At 34.6% G+C, this 24,205-nt stretch overlaps 1 protein-coding gene across 1 annotated transcript in view; it reads left to right on the top strand.

Annotated features, from left to right (window-relative positions):
* The window catches only part of cpe (carboxypeptidase E), a 43,464-nt gene extending 24,971 nt beyond the window's left edge, over window positions 1-18,493 (top strand). The window contains 7 exon segments of the mRNA NM_214810.2: window positions 7,214-7,381; window positions 7,514-7,631; window positions 8,184-8,366; window positions 12,104-12,243; window positions 12,386-12,485; window positions 15,236-15,354; window positions 15,434-18,493. Of these exon segments, the coding sequence (NP_999975.1) occupies window positions 7,214-7,381; window positions 7,514-7,631; window positions 8,184-8,366; window positions 12,104-12,243; window positions 12,386-12,485; window positions 15,236-15,354; window positions 15,434-15,532 (927 nt within the window). The 3' untranslated portion in view covers window positions 15,533-18,493.
* The last annotated feature ends 5,712 nt before the right edge of the window (window positions 18,494-24,205 follow it).

Genomic DNA, 24,205 nt, shown 5'->3' with positions numbered 1-24,205 from the left:
CATAGGACTACAAATCTGCTTGTAAATGGACTACATATTCAGTCATGCCACATACACACACACACACACACACACCTGCTCCAAGTCTCCACTGATTAGACTCCCACAGCTGATGCTGCTTCTGGACTGATTACTGCACTACATAAACAGCACAGAAACACTCACTGTGGATGAGTCTTGTTATCTGCTATAGTGACTCTACAACGCGTTTTCTTTGTTTGCTGTGTTTTGATCCTTTGCCTCGTTTATTTGTTTCATCCTGTTTGCTCCCTGCCTTGTGACCATCTGCCTGTTAATTGACTATGACTCTGGATTGCCCTCATACATCTGTTTGCTTCTGTATTGACCACTGCTTGCCTGACTATTCTAATAAATCTGCATGTGGATCTGCACCTCTGTTGTCAGTGTCACAATCCCCTGGTTACAAAGCCGAAGGAAAATTAATGAATGAATGAGCAAACGAGTACCCTGTTTCTTATTATTTCTGAATTATTTATTATTTCTGCAGTTTTTATTTATTGTTAACTTTATAATCTAAACTTATTTCAGAAAATATGTTTTAAATAAATAAATTAAAAATAATAATAATTTTAATAATAAATAAATAATTAAATTACTAATAAATTATTTAAAAACTAAAATAAAAACATCATAACAACCCCATTTTGGTATCAGTAAGCATGTAATCTTTCAGCGTAACATTGTTTTGTCAGAATGCAGGAGTGCTGATTTCATAACACATTACAGTGGTTCACCACATCCTCCTGCAGCCTGTACTCACACAAGTGTGGGCCTTGACATTTCAATGCTTGTTTGACATATTTACTGTATACAAGACATGCCTGGACTTTTAGTTTTACATTTGTTAAGGGGAAACCAAGAGATTATTAAACACCTCTCTGGGAGGTGGTTTACCACACTGCTTTACTGCATCAGCTGTAATATGTGTCTGCTCAAACCGCACAACAACAATGAGAGCCTTTGTGATTGTTTCAGAAGTGCAAGATATATCCTGTTATGGCAACTAAGAGTGCAACTCTTGCATCAGAAATGTATAGTGAAAAAAATTATTTTAGTAGGATATAGATGAAAACAAAATTACTCATTTTTTTCTGTTGAACACAAAAGAACAACTCAGGCTCACTAGAGATACATGGCCAGGGCTCTATTTTTGAGAACCAAGAAATTTGTACCCTGGACAATGACTGCTTGCAGTTTTAGTTTTTTTTTTCACCATGTCACAAATCCGACGGAATACATTGTGAGCTACCAAGCAAACCAGTCACACCGAAAAAGCCATCCATACATAGGTAAGCTGTGAGTGGTTCCACTTGGTAGCATTATTTTAACAAACAAAATGCAGACATATGTACCCCCGGGCACATATTTCTCAGTTTTCAAAAATGTATCCCTGGGCACAATGTCCCAATGAGCCTGTGTTGCAACAGAACGTATTTTAAAGGATGCTGAAAAATCTTGACATCCATAATATTTTTCCTGCTGTGGAAGCTAATAGTTATATTTCCATCTAAAGATGCAAAGTAAATTTATTTATTTTAATAAAAAGCCTGGTTTATACTTTTGCGTAGCTGTGCATTTATACATTTATACTTATGCGCGCTGTCTCTGTTGGTCTGCATTACACTTCCGAAACGCTAGTTGGCAGTGAGGTGTTAATGTTCCTCTGTGTCGAGATTCTTTGCTGCTGTTTTGCTTTTCCTGAACACTTCTTGGATGTACAAGTGGCTCAAACTCGCTCATTTTGAGGCAGGAACCGGCGGACGTGCAACAACTTTAACTATGAGGTAAACACAAAAAAAACTTTCCATCCGGAGCTCCTTCACGGGACTCCACACTTGTAAACAATCGCTCCATTGGGCTCGCGCCCAGCTCGCGCCATTCGCGCGGCTCTCTGTCCTGCCCAGACTCGTCAGCGCTACCAAGCCGACCAATCACAGAGCTTGCGCTACTGCAGAAGTATAAATCAGCCTTAATGAGTCAAAGAGAACAAAATCATCACTTCCTGTTAAACTAGTGCCAAATTTCAAAAGCCAAGAAGTCATTGTGATCCTTTTGCTTATATATTAAATTACTTGTGCCTGAAAGATAGAAACGAAACATTATGAAGGCAGTCATAACTGGCCTTTGGAGGTGTGAGAAGGTCTACAGACGCTCAAGACAGTTCTGGAGGTAAAAATGATGACGATGATAATAATGATGATGATCATGATGAGGATGATGACTTTATTTGTCACATACACTTTAACATGTAGCGAAATTGGACCCCTACGACAATACACAAACATCACACATTTCAGGGGAAGATAGATCAGACAAGAGGTAGCCTTTAGAAAGAGGAAATAAGATACATTAGGGAAGAGGGAGGCAAAAAAAAAACCTTTTAGACTATCCTTGAAGTAGGGCAGTGTGAGATCAGGAGGAAAAAAACCCCAGCAACAAACACATAAACATAACATCCCTACAGGGGATGGGATTAGGGGATGTGGAGATTTAAAAAAAACAGCAATCTGGTCCTGCCGCTAGAGAGTGCTGGTCACAGACACACCTACCCACATCAGGGGGGATAAGCAAACAAAGGCGTGGGATGCGGGAGGAGGCAGTGATTGTCTGTCTGTAGCTGTGTATGTGTGTGTAGAGTCTCAACAGGTGTCTTTAATGTAATAATAATAATAATACTGAAGCACTTTGATGACAGACTTTATCTCAGGCATTTTAGAATGATCATTACAGATGTGCAATATGGTCAGTTAGATGGTTTGTCAATTATTTTCCATCCCATCACACCCATCAATGCTGTGTAAATTGGCTATGTGCTCCTGTTAAAAAAAAATCACATGATTTCTCAAATCTTTTTACAAGAGGGATGAGGCAGTGGCGCAGTAGGTAGTGCTGTCATTTCACAGCAAGAAGGTCGCTGGTTCGAACCTCGGCTCAGTTGGCGTTTCTGTGTGGAGTTTGTATGTTCTCCCTGTCTTCGCATAGGTTTCCTCTGGGTGCTCCGGTTTCCCCCTATAGTCCAAAGACATGCGGTACAGGTGAATTGGGTAGGGTAAATTGTCCGTAGTGTATGAGTGTGTGTGTGAATGTGTGTGTGGATGTTTCCCAGAGATGGCTTGAGGCTGGAAGTAAAAACTGCTGCGTAAAAACTTGCTGGATAAGTTGGCGGTTCATTCCGCTGTGGCGACCCCGGATTGATAAAGGGACTAAGCCAACAAGAAAATTAATGAATTAATCTTTTTACAAGACCTGGAACCCTGTTTTAGACCATAATAAAGGTTTACCCTGTTCAGTTGATATCAGATCTGTAATCAATTGGAAAGAGGAAATATTGACTCCGTAATGTAAACTTTTCAAATGTTTTTTTTATTGTTTTTTATTATATTTTCTTATTGTAAACTTGCTCATTTATTATTATTTTTTAGGAATTTCTTTTCATTTTTTTATATATATATATATATATATATATATATATATATATATATATATATATATATATATATATAATAAAAATATATATTATTATTATTATTATTATTTTACTTTTCTTTCAAAGGATTTGTTTGTTTATAATTCATACATTTTATTTATTTTATTTTGAGGGGATAGTGGGAAAATAAGAAAAATAAGACAATCTGTAATTTTTCCTATGTTGTATTGTATACTATGATGTATTGTCTTGTTAAACACCAAAAAAAAAAAAAAAAAATCACAGGACTTTTTTGATGCGCTTGCTGGTGTTTATTTGGTAAATGTGTTTTCAACTTTCCTTCTTAGTTAATGTGCATTTTTCTTATCATTTCCATTAAGCATTTATTTATGCGCACATAAAAATACGTGGGTGGAAACATGGATAGTGACTGACAGCTTCCACCATTTTTCAAAATGTCTTTTTTTGTTTTTAACAAAAAAGAGAAGCTTGGAGCCACTTGCGTGAAATATCTCTTTAAGTCGGTGATACAGGTTTTATTTGTACGCTCAAACGGTTGTAATGGTTGTGTTCAAGTTTCCCCTTTCAGCCAAACTCACTCTGGCATTTCCTGTAGTGTCTGCAAAACAACGAGTAACTCTTCAGTCTCAATCCTCTCAGTCTGCCTATATTTAATCTGTGTTTTGTCTGGCCTGTCAAAAAACTGACTGGTTTTGATGGTTTGCTGCTCTCTCTTACAGGTCAGGTTTGTCTGTTGGCTGGTTTTAGAGGGGTTTCTGGTTCTTTTTCTTTGTCAGTCTGGAAGGTCACAGTCAGACAATACATCAGATTTCAGACCTCTCTGCCCGGTTTACAAATTGTGCACATGCAGAAGTGACACAGGAAATAACACGAGATCATGCATTAGGCAGGACTTCTCACCCTGTAAGAAACTTATATGATCCAGTAAACTGTCAGTGAGTGATAAAATAAAAGCTAAAATCCTGCATTGTGTTGTCACCACAGAATTAGCATTTTTTAGAAGTAGAATTTTTAGCAGGCAGTATCATATCACCTAGGTCAGATGCAAAAACCAAGTTCCATCTGAACTTATCTGAAGTTAGCATTTTTCTCAGGCTCCAATGTTCATTTATTTTATTTTATTTTTTTTCCGGCTTAGTGCCTTTATTAATCTGGGGTTGGCACAGTGGAATGAGTCGCCAACTCATCCAGCATATGTTTTTACGCAGTTGAATGTCCTTTCAGGTGCAACCCATCACTGGGAAACACCCACACTTTCTTACATTTACACACATACACTACAGACAATTTAGCTTACCCAGTCCATCTGTATCGCATGTCTTTAGACTGTGGGGGAAACAGGAGCACCTGGAGGAAACCCACACAAACACAAGGAGAACATGCAAACTCCACACAGAAATGCCAACTGACCCAGCCAGAGCTTGAAACAGCGACCTTTGTGGTGTGAGGCAATTGTGCTACCCACTGCGCCAGTTATTTAACTTATATAAAGTTATTTCATTTTATACATTAACTAAAATTACATAATGGACTACTATTTTAGTGTTAGCATTTTTTTTATCACAGCCCTTTATTGAAAGCTATATACAGTATGTAATAAATAATCAGTTACACTACTTAAAAAAAAAATGTAGCAAGATTGTGATCACACAGTTCCTTTCCAGAACAATGCAGAGGGGCACTTGAGTGAAAATGAAGTCATTTAAATACATGAGGTCAGATAGCAGATAACCGATATCATTTTTTTAGCTTTTGCGAGTGATGTTGATTTAAAAAAAAGAATACATGAAGGCCATGTTAGTTATTTTTGTGCAAAAAAAAAAAAAAAAAAAAAAAAACACAAAAAGCATAAATACACACAGCCTGTTTGTGATAAGACTTGCTACAGTTCCTATTGAGAATAACATAGAGGGGCAGAGAGGTTCAAGTTATTTCTGTTTTATTCATACTGGACACTAGACTCTCACAATCTCCACATATAAGTTACTGAAGAAAATACAGCAGTTATGTTCAGCTGGTCAGCAAAGAGGATAATGAAGATAAAAATGGACAGATGGTTCTAACCTGAAGACATGAAACAAACGTTTGTGGCAATATCTGGATTATTTGTGTTTTTCGAGATGTCCTGTGCTAATTGACCTAGCCTTTATCACTGTATGGAATACTATAAAATAGCATGATTTCCCCTTACGAAAAATGACGGCAGTTTTTTTTAAAGCAATACTGCGGTTTTAGTTAACTTAAAAAGTGCAGTTTTTTGGACACGAAAAAAAAACTGCATTATTTAAGTATATTGCAGTATTACTGCAATACAACTGAAATACTACAATGCAACCAACTGCAGTACATCTACTGCAATACAACTAAAGTAGTACTACAGTAGGCTACAAATGAAGTAGCTCTACAGCGATAGTAGTGATACTACTACTATATTGAATTACAACTACTGCAATACAACTGAAGTACTATTACAGTACAACTGCCACACCGCTATGGAAATACAACTGAAGTACTTCTACAATACAACTGCAGTATAACTACTAATTTTCCTGCTCAGTGGACATTGGTTTTCAAATGAGGTTTTAATACTTAAGATGTATTGCTAAAGTATACCACAATATATCGTATTGCACCTTTCAGAAGTGTAACTACAGGAATTCATCTACATCTACAATACATAATAACACTAGTGCAATCCATTATATAACATTTTACTGTATTGTCTCTCTGCTTTTGAACTTTATAGTACTGTATTTGAACTGTGTTCATACTTCATTGATTTGGAGTTTTGAATTGTACTTTTCAGTACAATATCTTCATTCTGTGCTATTGAATCATGTCTGGTCACAATAATGAGTTATTTCAAACACTCTGCTGGTGTTATAAAGTGAATTTAAAGTAAAAGTATGTCAGTAAAGTTTACCTTTGTAAAACTATTACACACTGTAATGATTTATTGCACAGAACAATTTGAGATATTATCATTATTAATATAAATGAACATAAAACAAATGCTGGAATAGTAGGTGGTTTATTCTACTGTGGCGACCTCTGAAATATAGACTAAGCCAAAGAAAAATGAATAAATGAATGAATGAATGAATAAATATATGAATGAATGAATATATGAATGAATGAATATATAAATAAATATATGAATGAATGAATAAATATATGAATGAATGAATAATGAATAAATATATGAATAAATATATGAATGAATGAATAAATTAATATATGAATGAATATATGAATATATAAATGAATTAATATATGAATGAATGAATTAATAAATTAATATATGAATGAATATATGAATATATAAATGAATTAATATATGAATTAATGAATGAATGAATATATGAATAAATATATGAATGAATGAATATATGAACGAATGAATAATGAATGAATGAATGAATGAATGAATGAATAAATATATAAATGGATGAATGAATGAATAATAAATGAATGAATGAATGAATATATAAATGGATGAATGAATGAATAATGAATGAATGAATGAATGAATATATAAATGGATGAATGAATGAATGAATAAATAAATAAATGAATGAACGAATGAATGAATGAATGAATGAATGAATATATAAATTAATGAATGAATATATTGCCCACACTAGTGTGTCATGGAAATGATGCAAAAATGTTTATTTATTTATAATTTTTTAAATATTATGATTATTCTGGTAATAAAACATTTTTCACAATAAATATGTGCAGCCTGGTGAGATGAAGGACTGGTTTGTGGGCCGCAGCAACGCTCAGGGGATTGACCTGAACCGCAACTTTCCAGACCTCGACCGCATTGTCTACATGAACGAAAGAGAAGGAGGAGCAAACAACCACCTCCTGAAGAACATGAAGAAAGCTGTGGATGAAAACACCAAGGTGAGACACCTCAGATGTTTGTCAGATACTGCAGCTTGCATGGCATTACACATGCTGTTACACATCTTAAGCATCAGAGTCGGTTTTGGCCCTGTAAAAATGAGTTATTTGACCTGTGTGTGTTTGTTTCAGCTGGCTCCAGAAACTAAAGCTGTTATTCACTGGATTATGGACATTCCTTTTGTCCTGTCAGCCAATCTGCATGGTGGAGACGTGGTGGCAAACTACCCATATGATGAGACACGCAGTGGTGAGAAATATATAATAAATATAATATAATATAATATAATATAATATAATATAATATAATATAATATAATATAATATAATATAATATAATATAATAATATAATATAATATAATATAATATAATATAATATAATATAATATAATATAATATAATTTAATATAATATAATATAATATAATATAATATAATATAGTAATGTAATATAATATAGTAATGTAATATAATATAATATAATATAATATGGCATAACATAATTTTTGTAACTATAAATATAATTTTGAACAAATATAAAATCTAAAATACAATTTACATTTCGAATGATACAACATTTTGTAATTATTTTATTTAATTCATCTTTAAATTATTATTATTAATGATAATTAATGATTATGTAGGTAATATTTACCCTGAAACTCTTTTAAACACCTTTTTGAATCATTAAACTTCGTTTGACCCATAAATGAACATTTTCAGAACATTTTACAACCAAATAAGATCTTACCCTCCATGTAAAGATAGAATAAAAAGTGTTTTCTTTCTGTTTGTCCGTCAGGCTCTACTCATGAATACAGCGCTAGTCCAGATGATCTGGTCTTCAAGTCTTTGGCTAAGGCTTACTCCATCTATAACCCAGTGATGTCTGACACAAACCGGCCACCTTGCCGCAAGAATGATGATGACTCCAGCTTCAAAGAGGGCATCACTAATGGAGGAGCCTGGTACAGTGTGCCTGGAGGTACAGAACACAGCTTCATCTGCTGTACATCTATATATTTATAGATTATATTGTCCTCAGCGGAAGTCATTTTAGGTTGATCAGTGACCTATAAATTAAGCAGAATCTTGAATAGTAAGGGGTTGGTATCAAGTTGGATACTTTTTAGGCACAGACCAAGTTCGCCCTATACAATCGAGTATCGAAAAATGTCTTGTAACTCGGTACCAAGTTTAATACCTAAAATGGATAAATCCCAGCAGTGTTAGTGAACCAAGTGTGTACACTGCAAACTGCAAAAGCTTTTCTTACTTAGATTTTTTGTCTTGTTTCTAGTTCAAATATCTAAAAATTCTTTTATCAAAAAGCATTTTCTAGGCAAGCAAAACATTTTGTCTTGTTTTCAGAAATAATACACCTATAATAAGTGAGTTTTTCCTTAAAACAAGTTAAATAGTCTGCCAATGGGGCAAGCAAAATAATCTTGTTTTTCCTTTTGACATAAGAATATTTTGCTTGCACCATTGGCAGATTAGTTTGCTTGTTTTTAGGAAAAACTCTCTTAATTTTGGCATATTTTTTCTTAAAACAAGGCAATATGTTTTGCTTGTCTAAAAATTATTCTTAATTTAAGAAATTTTAGATATTTGGACTAGAAACAAGACAAAAATTTTTTGCAGTGCATGACAGCAAATCTGTGGCATAAATATTGAGCAACCACTGATGCTGACACACAAAGTGACTTACTTCTTTGTTAGGATATGATGTATACTTTGAAACTACTGTAAATTCAAGTGAAACCCCCTCTATATTCTTTATTCTGCTTTTGCTTTTGTTAAAGGGAAAAAAAGATTTATTATGAAGAGAAAAAAGAGATTTGATATGTAATCTAATTTTATGAAATAGCTATCTAAAAAACTAAAATCTTAGTACAAGCTATCGAAAATCTAACGAAAGTACAAGAAATTATTCTGAAAGCTACAATTGTTATTTGACTAACAGGTGTGTGAATGTTTACATATTTAATTTATTACATTTAAATTGAACATATGTTGAAATACAAAAATTTATTTGAGATTCAGTGCTAAATGAATGAATGTACAAAAAAGCCTATTGCGCCAATTTGGGAAACCACCTTAAACCAAAGGTTTTAGTTTGATCTTTTGATTTAACAGGGATCTATTCTGCCCCTTTTCACAAGACGTAAAAAAGTCTCTAATGTCCCTAAAGCGTGTATGTAAATTTTCAGCTCAAAATATCCCACAAATTATGTTTTATGACACTTTGAAACTGCCCCTTTTAAGTATTGATTCAATTTCGTTTTATTTTGGTGACTTTTGGTCGTTTTAAATTCAAGTGAAATTGTGCTGTTTCTAAAAGAGGGCAGAGCTACAAATGCATAGCATAGTGGCTGATTTAAAAACAAGTCTAACGCCCAATGCTAATGAGAAAGAGATCATTACTAATGTTCGGGGTTTCCCCCTCTTAGTACATGAACAAAGTGAGAATGTCAATCAAAGTGTTTCTGCAGACAATAATTAATAAAATTAAAGCATTTTTACCATTCGACTCTGGTTAGATTCCCACACTGTTGTAATGCAACTGTGCTTAAACTCCTTATAAAAGTGATACACTTTAAAAACACTTTACTCTCTAAAACACTTACATTTTACACTTAAATTTGTCCACAAATGTGTCCACAAAAGCCTCAACAAATAAACACCAAAAACATTGTTGGCTGACTAAATCCTACAACTGCGCATATTCAGGTGAAACATCTAAATTAAAACATATCTAGCCATTCATCAAGAGCCTAGATGTATCTCATTTTGAATTGCTTCGGGTAAAAGCTAAATAAATGAATGTAAATGGATTGAGAATTCTGTTTATGGTGAAGAGAAACAATAAAGGTGGATCTTACATTAGCACATCACCCAGTTACACACGGTATTTCTAGCGTTGTTTTGTCAATTGGGAATCGCTAAGGCTTAAAAATGTGATGAAAATGGGGAATTCATTTGTGGAAAGCATGTAGAGAATTGTGGGGAGGGCCTGAACATTGCTGGGATAAATCTGAACAGCATCTGCATGTATGAATTCCTGACCTCAAATCCCCACAGCCACACTCCGACATTCAGCCGAACGCTTTCCTGGAAGCTCTTATAGCAGCGAAAGGGGGATTAATGCAGATGGATTTGAAATCAAATGTGCAGGAAGCCTATGCGAGTGTGTGTTGAGGTGTCCACACACAGTTTCCTCCACTAATATTGGCGCCTTTGAATTAATATGAGTGAAACATGTCTATATTGTATAAGCTTTTACTCAGAAGCTAAACATTCTGCTCTGATCGAGAATAATTACCAACAACGGTTTTGTAACAATGATAATAATTCATTCATTCATTTTCTTTCGGCTTAGTTCCTTTATTCATCAGGGGTCACCTCAGCGGAATGAACCACCAACTTATCCAGCATATGTTTTACACAGCGGATGCCCTTCCAGCTGCAACCCAGTACTGGAAAAAATCCATACACTAATACAGTTTATTCAGCTGACCTATAGTGCATGTGTTTGGACTGTGGGGGAAACCGGAGCACCCAGAGGAAACCCATGCCAACACGACGAGAACATGCAAACAACACACAGAATTGCCAACTCATCCAGACGGGACTTGAACCAGTGACTTTCTTGCTGTGAGGTGACACTGCTAACCACTGAGCCACCATGTCACCCAAATAATAATAATAAAACAAAACAAAACACCTTTATGAATTAATTTAAGCATATCATTTATAATAATATAACACCTGGTGATCAAGAACAGGCTTCAACCCTTCCTTACTGTTTCATTTCACAGAAATAAAAGTTAAAGGGAAAATTTATCCAAATTGAGATTAGTCTGCTCACCCTCAGGACATAATATGATGACTTTTCTTGATTAAAGAAGATTTATTTATCATGATCTGTGGTCCATGGTGATTCTTATAATGCAAGTCAATGGTGACCCATTTTCGAGATTAAAATAAATACACACATACAAATCCAAATCAATCCGCATGGCTTCTGATGATACACTGAGGTCTTATGAAGCAAATCAATTGGTCTGTGTAAGAAATTGAGCTCACACTTTATTTTGATGTTCCTTATGTTGAATATAAGTTACATTGCATCTACATGCCAACTAATTCTCATTAGATTATAAGTAGACTGTTAGGTGTGGTGCACAAGAGTGCACAATCAAAACTTTTTGTACACAGTTATACATTGCTAATTGGTGTTTTGTATTTGCGAAATATAAACATTTGTGAAACTTAATTGTTTAATGTTCAGTTTATTTAAATTGGAAGCATAATAAGTTAACTTAATTCCTTTATGTTGTCTCAACACAAATCGTAAGTGTGGAACTCAGCATTTTACAGTGTACATTGTGTTTTTGTGTGAATTACTATTGAGATGATTCTAGCTCCATTAGGAGGACTGCAGAGGTTTGTTGGGTCTGTGGGTTGGAAGGTCTCCAAAACTGCAATCTGACATCACAGGCATTAAAACAAACCGTTTGACAGGATATTCAAAAACAAAAGATGTGCAAATGTTTAAAAGTTAAAGAATATTTTTTGTTGCAGCCATCTTTTGCTCGTCTTCACCAAGGGTATCAATTTTAGTAGAGCACAGCACACTATATCTTTAATCATGGAGGGCATGTGAGTTGATGAGTTACCAATCCTCAATCTCTCTCTTTCTCTTTCTTCATCTGTCAGGTATGCAGGACTTCAACTATCTGAGCAGTAATTGTTTTGAGATCACTCTGGAGCTCAGCTGTGACAAGTTTCCACCCGAGGACTCACTTAAACAGTACTGGGACCAGAACCGCAACTCACTGGTCAACTACATAGAGCAGGTACAGTTGCAGTAAGACTTGAGTGTGTGCTTGAAAATGCTGACAGGAAGATGTTTTGTGTACTGTGAAGCTCAGACTCAGGAGTCAGGATTAGACGGGCTGCTTGATTTTGATCCGGTTTGATCCCTGATGTCCTTCACAGGTTCACAGAGGAGTGTCAGGATTCGTTCGTGATCTGCAGGGAAACCCCATCTCAAACGCCTCTGTTTCTGTTGAGGGAATCGACCACGACATCACCACAGGTACACACACAACACAGCAGCACTACTATCATCTCAGAGTATTTATGATTTATGCGTATTTATGCGTATATATATACATATTATATACAGTTGAAGTCAGAATTAGCCCCGCTTTGAATTTTTTTTTCTTTTTTAAATATTTCCCAAATGATGTTTAACAGAGCGAGGAAATTTTCACAGTATGTCTTGATAATATTTTTTCTTCTGGAGAAAGTCTTTTCACATTTTTAAAAAACTATTTTAAGGACAAAATTATTAGCCCCTTTAAACTGCTTTTTTTCATAGTCTACAGAAGAAACCATCATTATACAATAACTGGCCTAATTACCCTAACCTGCCCAGTTACCCTGATTAACCTGGTTAAGCCTTTAAATTCAATTCAATTCAGCTTTATTTGTATAGCGCTTTTACAATGTAGATTGTGTCAAAGCAGCTTCACATAAATGGTCATAGTAACTGAAACAGTGTAGTTCAGTTTTTTAGTGTTTAAGTTCAGTTCAGTTCAGTTTAGCTCAGTTCAGTGTGATTTAATCAATACGGAGAGTTCAAACACTGAAGAGCAAATTCATCGATGCGTAGCTCTACCAATCCTGAACCATGCGAGCCAGTGGCGACAGCGAAGAGGGAAAAAAAACTTCACCTGATGGGAGTGAAGAAAAAAAACCTTGAGAGAACCAGACTCAGTTGGGCACGACCATTTTAATTTCTCCGCTGGCCAAAAGTCTTGTGCAGGGCTTCAGTCGCCGTGGTGTCACTTTAAGCTGTATAGAAGTGTCTTGAAAAATATCTAGTCAAATATTCTTTACTGTCATCATGGCAAAAATAAAATAAACCAGTTATTAGAGATGAGTTATTAAAGCTATTATGTTTAGAAATGTGCTGAAAAAATCTGTTAAACAGAAATTGGGGGGGGGGGATAGGGGGGTTAATAATTCTGACTTCAACTGTATGTGACAATATATAATTGTTATTACTGTCATTTCATAAAAATAAATCACTATTTTTATGTTATAACATATTTTTTAGGTGAATTAAATAATCCGATGTCTAAATAATAGTGTTTTCTGTTGAGCTTATTTTTTGGCCAAAATTAAAGTAGTTTTATAAAAATACATTTGCCAAATACGAAATGTTATTCTCTTGTTTATTAATCTGATAATAATTTTTATACTGCTTTCACTATATGTATAATGAACTGCATTAATTTATTGGAACTACATCAGTATTAAAACTTGTACAGCATTTACAAAACAGACACTCACTGGCCACTTTATTAGGAACACCTTACTAGTACCGGGTTGGACACACTTTTGCCTTCAGAACTGCCTCAATCCTTCCTATTCTTAAGGGAAGTATTCCTCAGAGATTGTGGTCCATATTGACATAATAGCATCACAAGCACATACACATCCATGATGCAAATCTTTCATTCCACCACATCCCAAAGGTGCTCTATTGGATTTAGGCCTGGTGACTGTTGAGGCCTTTTGAGTACAATAACTAACTGTCATGTTCAAGAAACCAGTCTGAGATAATTCATGCTTTATGACATGGCGTGTTATCCTGCTGGAAGTAGCCATCAGAAGAAGTGTACACTGTGGTCATAAAGGGATGGACATGGTCATCAACAATACTCAGGCAGGTTGTGGCATTGACATGATGCTCAAATGGTACTAATGTGTCCAAACTGTGCCAAGAAAATACCCCCCACACCATGACACCCACCGCCAGCAGTCTGAACTGTTTATCCGAGGCAGGTTGGATCCATGATTTCATGTTGTTGACGCCAAATTCTGACCCTACCATCTGAAAGTCACAGCAGAAATCAAGACTCATCAGACAAGGCAACGTTAATCCAATCTTCTTTTGTCCAGTTTTGGTGAGCCTGTGCGATTGAAGCCTCAGTTTCCTGTTCTTAGCTGACTGGAGTGGCACCTGGTTAGCTTAAACCAGTCTGGCAATTCGCCTCTAACCTCTGGCATCAACAAGTGCATCCACAGAACTGCCCCTTGCTGGATATTTAATTTTTTTGGGTTTATCTCTGTAAACCATAGAGGTGGTTGTACATGAAAATCTCAGTGGATTTAGGAGTTTCTGAAATACTCAGACCAGCCTGTCTGGCACCAACAACCATGCCACGATGAAAGTCACTTAAATCACCTTTCTTCCCCATTCTGATGCTCGGTTTAAACTGCAGCAGATTGTCTCGACCATGTCTACATGCCTAAACACATTAAGTTGCTGCCATGTGATGACGGGCTGATTAGAAATTTGCGTAACGAGCAGTTGGACAGGTGTACCTAATAAAGTGGCCAATGAGTGTTTATAAAATGTACAGTAAAAAATTAGTATATATTAATATTTTTGAATTAATTTTCTATAATTAATTAATGTACATAAATATTCTAAATAAATACTTGAAACATACCTTTTCAGTTCTTTATAATCATATATATATATATATATATATATATATATATATATATATATATATATATATATATATATATATATATATATATATATATATATATAGTATTTGACTTTGGGATGTTAGAGTATATAATTTTATATCATAAATCTTAACAAATAATTGAATACATTACTAAATAAGTATATATGAAAAGCTTTTTTAACATTGTAAAAAACATTTAAAGCAGGCTTTTCTGTTGAAAATTTAATGTGTAAGTCTGCCCTCATGTGGCCATTTTTGGAATTGAAATTTTTCCTTTTTTCTTCTTCTTCTTCAGCTAAAGACGGTGATTACTGGCGCTTGTTGGCTCCTGGAAACTACAAAGTGTCTGCATCTGCTCCAGGATACCTGACTGTCGTCAAGAAAGTGGCCGTTCCCCACAGCCCCTCCACACGGGTAAACACAGACCCTCATTTCAGCTTTCTCTTCCTCTTCTCATTTAGATCTTTCTCTCATGGCTCTGCTTTTCTCTCAGCTGGACTTTGAGCTGGAGTCTCTGGAGGAGAGGAAGGAGGAGGAGAAGGAGGAGCTCATGGACTGGTGGAAGATGATGTCAGAGACGCTCAACTTCTAACTCAAATACATCACAACAGTTTATGGGTGTAAAATATTTATTGTTGTCGTGTGTGTGTGCTCATCAACTTAAAAAAACAGCATAGAGTTTTTTTAGGGATCGTTTTACGCTAGAGGCACTGCGTCCAGACTTATTAACATTAGACATTTGCACATTCAAGTGGTCCTTGATTATGATTTCATTTTTTAATCTAAAACTGGGGTGTATTAGGTCGACACGGTGGCTCAGTGGTTAGCACTGGCGCCTCAGAGCAAGAAGATCACTGGTTTGCGTCCCGGCTGGATCAGTTGGCATTTCTGTGTGGAGTTTGCATGTTCTCCCTGTGTTGGCGTGGGTGCTCCGGTTTCTCCCACAGTCCAAACACATGCGCTATAGGTGAATTGAATCAACTAAATTGTCCGTATTGTATGTGTGTGAATGAGTGTGTATGGATGTTTCCCAGTACTGGGTTGCAGCTGGAAGGGCATCTGCTGAGTAAAACATATGCTGGATAAGTTGGTGGTTCATTCCGCTGTGGTGACCCCTGATGAATAAAGTGACTAAGCCGAAGAAAAATGAATGAATGGTGTGTTTTATTGAAGTTTGAGCATAAACAACAGACTGCTATTAATTTTATGATGCTCAAAGGGAGATACACTAGAAAAAGTGATTCATTTTTTTAAAAGTAAGTAAACCCGCTGCCCTAAAAGTGAGTAATCCCATTGTACCTTGGAACTGTTAAGTTGACTTAACTTAATTTTTATAATTATGCTTGTTGTTTATTTACTTAATAATTTTAAGCTGATGAGTTTACTCAGTTTTTTAAATAAAGTCAACTCATCGCTTTAAAGCAGTCCCTGCAGGCACAGGACATCAACATGACGTCATATTGGCGTTGTACCCTAGTGTTGTGGGGATATTGGATTTTGTTTGGAAATGAAAATCAGGTTGACGTCAGAACCCAGCGTCAGGTCGATGTCAATGTCCAACCTAAAATCAACCAGATATTAACGTCTAATCATGTTACACATTGAAGTTGTGTGGACGTTACCACTATGACATCTATCAGACCTTTGATTTTGGTCACTTTCCAACACAACCTAAAATTAACCAAATATCAATGTTATTTGACGTCGTTATTGGACGTCAAAATAACGTTCTCAGATGCTGCCTAGATATTGAATTTTGATCACCTGACGTCATCACCTAAATCTAACCTAATATTAACGTCTAATGATGTTGTGTGCCTGCTGGGGCGTGTTTACTTTCCTTCTAAGTGATCTTATTTTACGGTGTATTTTCTTATACAGACTATAGAAGAAATGGCAGGTAAGGACAACGGCAAGATTCTTCCTTTATGTAAATTTTAGAGTTAATGATGTCATAAACCCATTATAACATTACTAACCCTAAAATTTACATAAACCCTACCCCAGGTGTGGCATTTTCTTCAAACGTCCACTTGAGCAGCTAGTGAATCAGAACACACTAGGCCAGCTGACCAATCAGAGCCCATTGTGTTTTTGTGAGCGAGGGGCTTCAGAAAACTAGACAGTCAACAGACTTCCAGAAGAGAATAGAAACGGTAAAAAAACGTTAAATATGTTAAATATATTAACCAAAGGGCGTCACGGTGGCGCAGTGGGTAGCATGATCGCCTCACAGCAAGAAGGTGTCTAGTTCGAGCCCCAGCTGGGTCAGTTGGCATGTTCTCCCCGTGTCCGTGTAAGTTTCCTCCAGGGTTTCCTCCAAAGACATGCGCTATAGGTGAATCGGGGAAACTAAATTCTCTGTAGTGTATGTGTGTGAATGTATATAGGTGTTTCCCAGTGTTGGGTTGCAGCTGGAAGGGCATCCGCTGCATAAAACATCTGCTGGATAAGTTGGAGGTTGATTCCGCTGTGGCAACCCCTATCCTTGTAAATATTTATGTTTTACGCTAAAGATATGCAGGTCTGATGAAGTGCTGCTAATGTAAAGGTGGTCCTATTGCAAGTTTTATACACATTGTGTATCATTACCACATATAAGAAATGCAGATATCTTGGAGGATGTTTAACCAATCTGTTCTTCATTGTGTTTAACATTGATATTGTGAGGTTTGTTTTATTTTTTTACTATGGTTTATTTGTAGCTAGGATCACCAATCTCACCAACCAATCAGAGAGCACTGTGTCGTGATGAATGTACGTGTCAGCAGTTTATTCTGATTATGAGAGCACTCATTTACACCCAATCACACGTCTCTTTCTGTTCAAACTCTGTGTGGGTTTCTGCTTGATGTTTTGAACGGGAGTGCTTTTGATAAACCCTTCATTTGCTGATTCTTTAACACTTACAGCTTTGATTATCGCATCAGATAATGAAAAAAATGGAAGAGGTTATCAACTGAACTCCTACCTTGTGTTATAAGAACTATATAGGAAATTAAATAATTATAAACATATGATAGATTATAGCTATAAATCAGTATTATTTATGTTTGTTGAGCAGAGAGTTTCATTTCAGATCATATAACGGCAGATTTTAACAGCACAAACTAAACGAATAGAGGTTATTTAGATCTGGTGGTTTTGTAATCTATACCAAAATGCACAATCTGTGATGAAGTACTATCTGCAGTCTTTATTACACATTCTGTAATATTTATTGTCTTTTTTGTCTGTTTAAGTATCTTTATAAGTAGTGTTTTTGTTCTGTATTATGAAATGGCACGCTAATGCTACATCAATCATCGTTACGATCAAATCTATAGTCACAATTTCTCATTGTTTCAACAGTTTATCCTCTGATTTTTGGGATGATCATGCTCATTTTGATTAAACTAGAGGCTTAAACCTTAAATATTATTAGCATTTCAAGCCAGCTTATATATTTCTCCTTTGAAACTTCAGTGGTATGTCTTGTATATGAATGTATCGAAGGTTTATTAAATGGAATGACGCAATTCACAGCCAAAATAAACTTCCCTTTCTGTTGTCAGTCTGTTTGCCTTTCTATTGTATTAACCACTGATGTCAAAAGAGTTTTGTTTGAACTGTGCTGCAGTAGATAGTAGAGTCTAAGTCTGTCACTTTCAGTAGTTTTATCATTCATGTTCAATTGATATGACTAATAATAAAACAAAATAATAAAAATAATAATAATAATAATAGTTCCTTACATTTATATAGCGCTTTTCTGGACACTCGAAGCGCTTTACACATTTTTGTTAGGAATCTCGCATCCGAAAGCAGTTTTGAGCTGTATAGTCCCCATCAATAAACTGGAGCGTTAGGACGCACACAGACTGCAGGTTGAGCGCCCTCTGCAGGTCTCACTAACAACACTTCCAGCAGAAACCTAGTTTTCCTACGTGGTCTCCCATCCAAGTAACGGGGTACAGCTCTGCTTAGCTTCAGTGGGTCAGCCATATAATAATTTAACATTATTATTATGTTTCATTTATTATGTGTATTATGTATTATTTTAAAATATGTTAATAATATTATGTTATATTATTATGTTATAATAATATAACTATTTTATTGAAGACAGAATGTCTCAGTGTTCCTGACCTACAGTATCTAATATTAACTGCTAATAATGTCTTGATAAATCTGTTTAATTTATTGCAGGTTATGAAATTTATTATTTTTTAATTACATTTTTTTGGACTTTCTTATTAGATCATTTAGTCAATTCTTTAAAGAAATATTTTGGTCACACTTTACATAATATATAATACATAATATATAAGTTTTCAGTAGTCCATGTTAACATTAGATGATGCACTGTGAGTTAACAAGAACGATATACAAATATATTTTCATTACCTTACCTTAACAAAGATGAATACATACTGTAACAAATATACTGTTTATTGTTTTTTCGTGTTAGTAAATACTAATATTATCTAATACAACCTTATTGTAAAGTGTTACCAATGTTTCTTTTTATTAATATGTATCAGTTTTACTATAGTTATAGTTTTATGGTTTGCTTTTGTTCCAGTAAATTCAGTATATAGATTGCTGATACAATACAAATACTATTATATTTAAGCATAAAAACAATAAAAATGTAGGATTTTTAATAATCATTTATTATGAAAAACTCTGGAAGATTTCTATTGTCGCATTTGCAAAATCTCAAAACATTATTATTTTAAACTCACTTTTAAATTCAATTAGTGAAAAAAACAAAACCAGTTGCAAGTGTCTGTTTTTTGGAAATTGAGGTGTATACATGTACTAATTAAATATGATTATATATATATATATATATATATATATATATATATATATATATATATATATATATATATATATATATATATATATATATATATATATATATATACTTTCTTAGAATAGGACAAAATACAATATATACAATTTGTCTAAAATACAACTATTTGAAAACGTGAAGTCTGAGCCCAGTTTTTCCAAAGTAATTCAGTGGGATTTTGATCACAGATTGGATCAAATCTTGGTAATGAGTTTCTCAAAAGTGACAGAGAGATATTGAAAAAAAGATCTGACCATGTAATCCAGTCTTACATTTGCTTTAGATCAAATCCGCCCTTTGTTTTATTTAAAACTTCAGATTGGGATCTATTTGATCCCCAAAAATAGAAGATTATAATTGTTATCTAGTTGTGATTTGTTGAATTAAACAATCCAAAGAAAAGGAAGTTGTATTTTTTAAGTAAATGATTACAATTCTAATGGTTACTGATGCTATCTAAATTCCTTCATAATTGGAGCCTATTTGAAGCATTTTACTAATATCTAATGAGATGTGGTAAACAACAACAAAACAATATGAACGCAGTATTGTATTAGACAAAAAAAAAAAAAAAAAAGTCAAATGTTTGTTTGCAGTGTATCTGGTTCTTACCATTAAAAGAAAACAATGGCTGTTTGTGGCCACTGGTTTTTTGCCTACCTGTTGTTCTTTGCTAAGCCAGTAGGCTACACTGTTAATCTAAGATAGATCAGTTAATCATGATAGCAAAACATGGGATTTCTAAATCTGGACCAATTTGCTCCAAATCAAATGTTTTAGAAAAAAATGGGCCCTGGTGGTTCAAAAAAATAAAATAAAATAAATAATAATAATAAATAAATAAAATAAATCTAAATACTGATATACTACTTGTTGTCCATATTAACAATGCACATTAATGGTTGAATTGAGCATTGATACACTAAACTAAAGTGTTTTATATTTTTTCCAGACAGTATGTCTCTGGCAATGTAAATATTAAGCAAGTTTACTTACTGTATGTCCAAAGGTAAAGTTTATTTTTAAGTTTTAATAGAAAAAGTCTCCACAATTTTCTCACACTCTAGTTGTTTTAAACTTTTCTGAAAGTCTTACACAAAATAAGACATTCTAAAAAAAAGTTTTTGAAATAAAGCAACAACTGACAATGATATAAGGTGAAAAAAGTCTATCAGTGGTCAATGGCTGTATTTATTGCTCCAACATTTCTCAGTACAGGCCCGGTTGGGGTTAGGTTTAGGATATAGAGACTGTAAAATTCCAATAATTGAATGATGGAATAGCAAAAGTATTGTTGTAATAATATTCTTGTCTGAGCTTGGTTAAGAAGACATTATTTTAAGTCAACATAAGCACAAACATGTTTTTTAACAAAGAGTTATTTTTAAATCCAGTCAACATTCAGAATAATTAATGACTGGAATAATAAGCACACATTCAGCCATTATTATAGTCTTTAAAAAGTTAGAATGAAGATTGTGTAAACATTAAACATGCAAGTAATATGTTCAACAGAGAAATTGAGTGTGGCTGTATTTACAGTGTGAGTGCTCTGTTTGTGTATAAACTATTACTGAATGTCAGTGACTTTGAATGTTTTCTTTCTTATTTAAATATTTCTCAAATGATGTTTAGGAGCAAGGAAATTTTCACAGTATGTCTGATAATATTTTTTCTTCATGAGAAAGTCTTATTTGTTTTATTTCAGCAAGAATAAAAGCAGTTATTAATAAAAAAAAAAAACATTCTAAGGTCAAAATTATTAGCCCCTTTAAGCTATTTTTTTTCAATAGTCTACGGAACAAACCATCATCAGGAATAACTTGCCGAATTACCCTAACCTGCCTAGTTAACCTAATTAACCTAGTTAAGCCTTTAAATGTCACTTTAAGCTGTATAGAAGTGTCTTGAAAAATATCTAGTTAAATATTATGTACTGTCATCATGGCAAAGATAAAATGAATTAGTTATTAGAAATGAGTTATTAAAACTATTATGCTAAGAAATGTGTTGACATTTTTTTCTCTACGTTAAACAGAATTTGGGGAAAAAAATAAACAGGGGGGCTAATAATTCTGACTTCATCTGCGTTATATTATGTTGAACATGCATAGGGGAATCTGATAATGAAGGACAAATGTCTCATTCTATTTATGTGCAGTCAAAGACAGAGTGCAAGCATGTGAGTCTACATAATTACATAATTAAACTATTTCGTTCAGAATCTAATTCAACTTAATTGAAATTGTCCTGGTATTTAATAAAAAACAAATTGACGTGTTAATTTTGTGTCTAACACATTGAATAGGACTATTTCATTTTAAAATATTTATTTTTAATTTATTTTTAACATGTGAACGACAGCAACATTAGCAGAACATTGTAAAACCTTCACGCACCTGTTGAAATCGGAAAAAAAAATGGTGGCGCAGTAGATAGCGCTGTCGCCTTACAGCAAGAAGGTCGCTGGTTCGAGCCTTAGCTGGGTCAATTGGCATTTCTGTGTTTGCATGCTCTCAACAAAGGGTTTCCTCCAGGTGCTCTGATTTCCCCCACAGTCCAAAAACATGCAGTATAGGTGAATAAGATAAGCTAAATTATCCGTAGTCTGTGTGTGAATAAGAGTATGGGTGTTTCCCAGTGATGAGTTGCAGCTCAGGGAATCCGGTGTGTAAAATGCTGAATAAGTTGGCGGTTGATTCCGCTATGGCGACCCCATGATTAATAAAGGCACTACGCCAAAAATGAAATAAATGAATGTGTATAGGCCTACTCTTTTTGGGTGGGCAACACAGACCCTGCCAATGCCTAGAGCCAGCTTAGTGTCAGTATATCTTTCTTTGTGTTCAACTGAAATAAATAGAACAAGTGAATGAGTAGGCTAGTGACAGATTTCTCAATTCTGGGAGAACTATCCCTTTAACTATCCCTCTTTCCCACTGATATTCTCAAAGTTTTGCAGTTATGTAAAGTTGTGTAAGTTATTCAGCTCTATTCTCTATAGTTGCTGGCATAGCAGATCCAGGAAGTCTCGCCCATTATTCATTCCTTACCTATTAGCATAAACCTGATCAATACCATTGATCGGAGAGCAGACAGCCACAGTATGGCAGTTCTCCTGTTGGTCCACAGAGATCCCAGAATCCCTAAAACAGCAGTTCTATCTCTCTAAGGCCCGCTTCTCTCATTACTTCCCTCTATGGGCGGAGGGAGAGTCGCATTTATATGTGTTTAATTAGAGCTAAAAATACACACTCACTCCAGTCTCCCTCGAGAGCTGACACCGATATATAACTGAATGCATTAAACAACAGCACAAACTTTCACAAACGGCCAATTACTTTTACGCTTGACTGTGTTTTGGAGACCTGGCTAAAGTTACTTTGGCAGGTTTGTCACTTTCTTGTATTATTGTTTCTCCTTCTGTCTTTTTAGGAAGAACGTTTACAATGGTGTTATGATTACTGTCGAGAATGAAACGGAAGCGTAATAGCTACGTTTATGGAAATATAAATGAAAATTAATATAGCTCAACTTCAATGATGGATGTGACATACAGTATGGAAGAATTAATTGATATTTATCATGAACATCAACAGAGGGCGCTGTTGAAACGTTCAAGTTAAGTGTATAGTGGCCTGGCCATGAACGATTAGCATACCGTATGGAAGACATTGGACGAAAGTTCTCAGGAATCAAGTACAAAGGTGCGTATGTATTATTTACATGTGGTTTTAAGCGTAAATTTGTCAGTGAGACTCTAATTTAAATGAGGCTGCATATGAACTTGACCGTGAATGTTATTTTACCCCTTTTCTGTAGCCAGTGCGATGGCTAATGTTCATAATGTGCCTAACTACATTAATCAGAAATGCTAACAAAACCGGCCTTGTAGATCTCTGCAATACAAAATTGAAGTTTAACTCCTCAAAAGTTGAAAGGGAAGGACACAAAAATTCAGGATTGGAAAACATGGCCATGAGGTATTCCATATCCTGGTTTACCATATCCTGGCTTAACACCATTTTAAGGACAAAATTATTAGCCCCTTTAAGCTATATTTTTTCAATAGTCTACCATTATAAATAGTCCATCATTATAAAATAACTTGCCTAATTACCCTAACATGCCTAGTTACCCTAATTAACATAGATAAGCCTTTAAATGTCACTTTAAGCTGTATAGAAGTGTCTTGAAAAATATTCAGTCAAAAATTATTTACTGTAATCATGGCAAGGATAAAATAAATCAGTTATTAGAAATGAGTTATTAAACTGTTATGTTTATAAATGTGCTGAAAAAATCTCTCTGTTAAACAGAAATTGAAAAAACAACAAAGAAACAGGGGGCTAATAATTCTGACTTCAACTGTAGATACACACAAAAATAGTATAAACCATAATCACTTGTTAAAACATGCAGTGT

This window comes from Danio rerio, chromosome 1, assembly GCF_052040795.2.
Source record: "Danio rerio strain M-AB ecotype USA chromosome 1, GRCz13ab, whole genome shotgun sequence".
NCBI lineage: Eukaryota > Metazoa > Chordata > Actinopteri > Cypriniformes > Danionidae > Danio > Danio rerio.
Note: the sequence above shows the minus strand (reverse complement) of the source record. Positions and strands in the feature narration are given on the sequence as shown.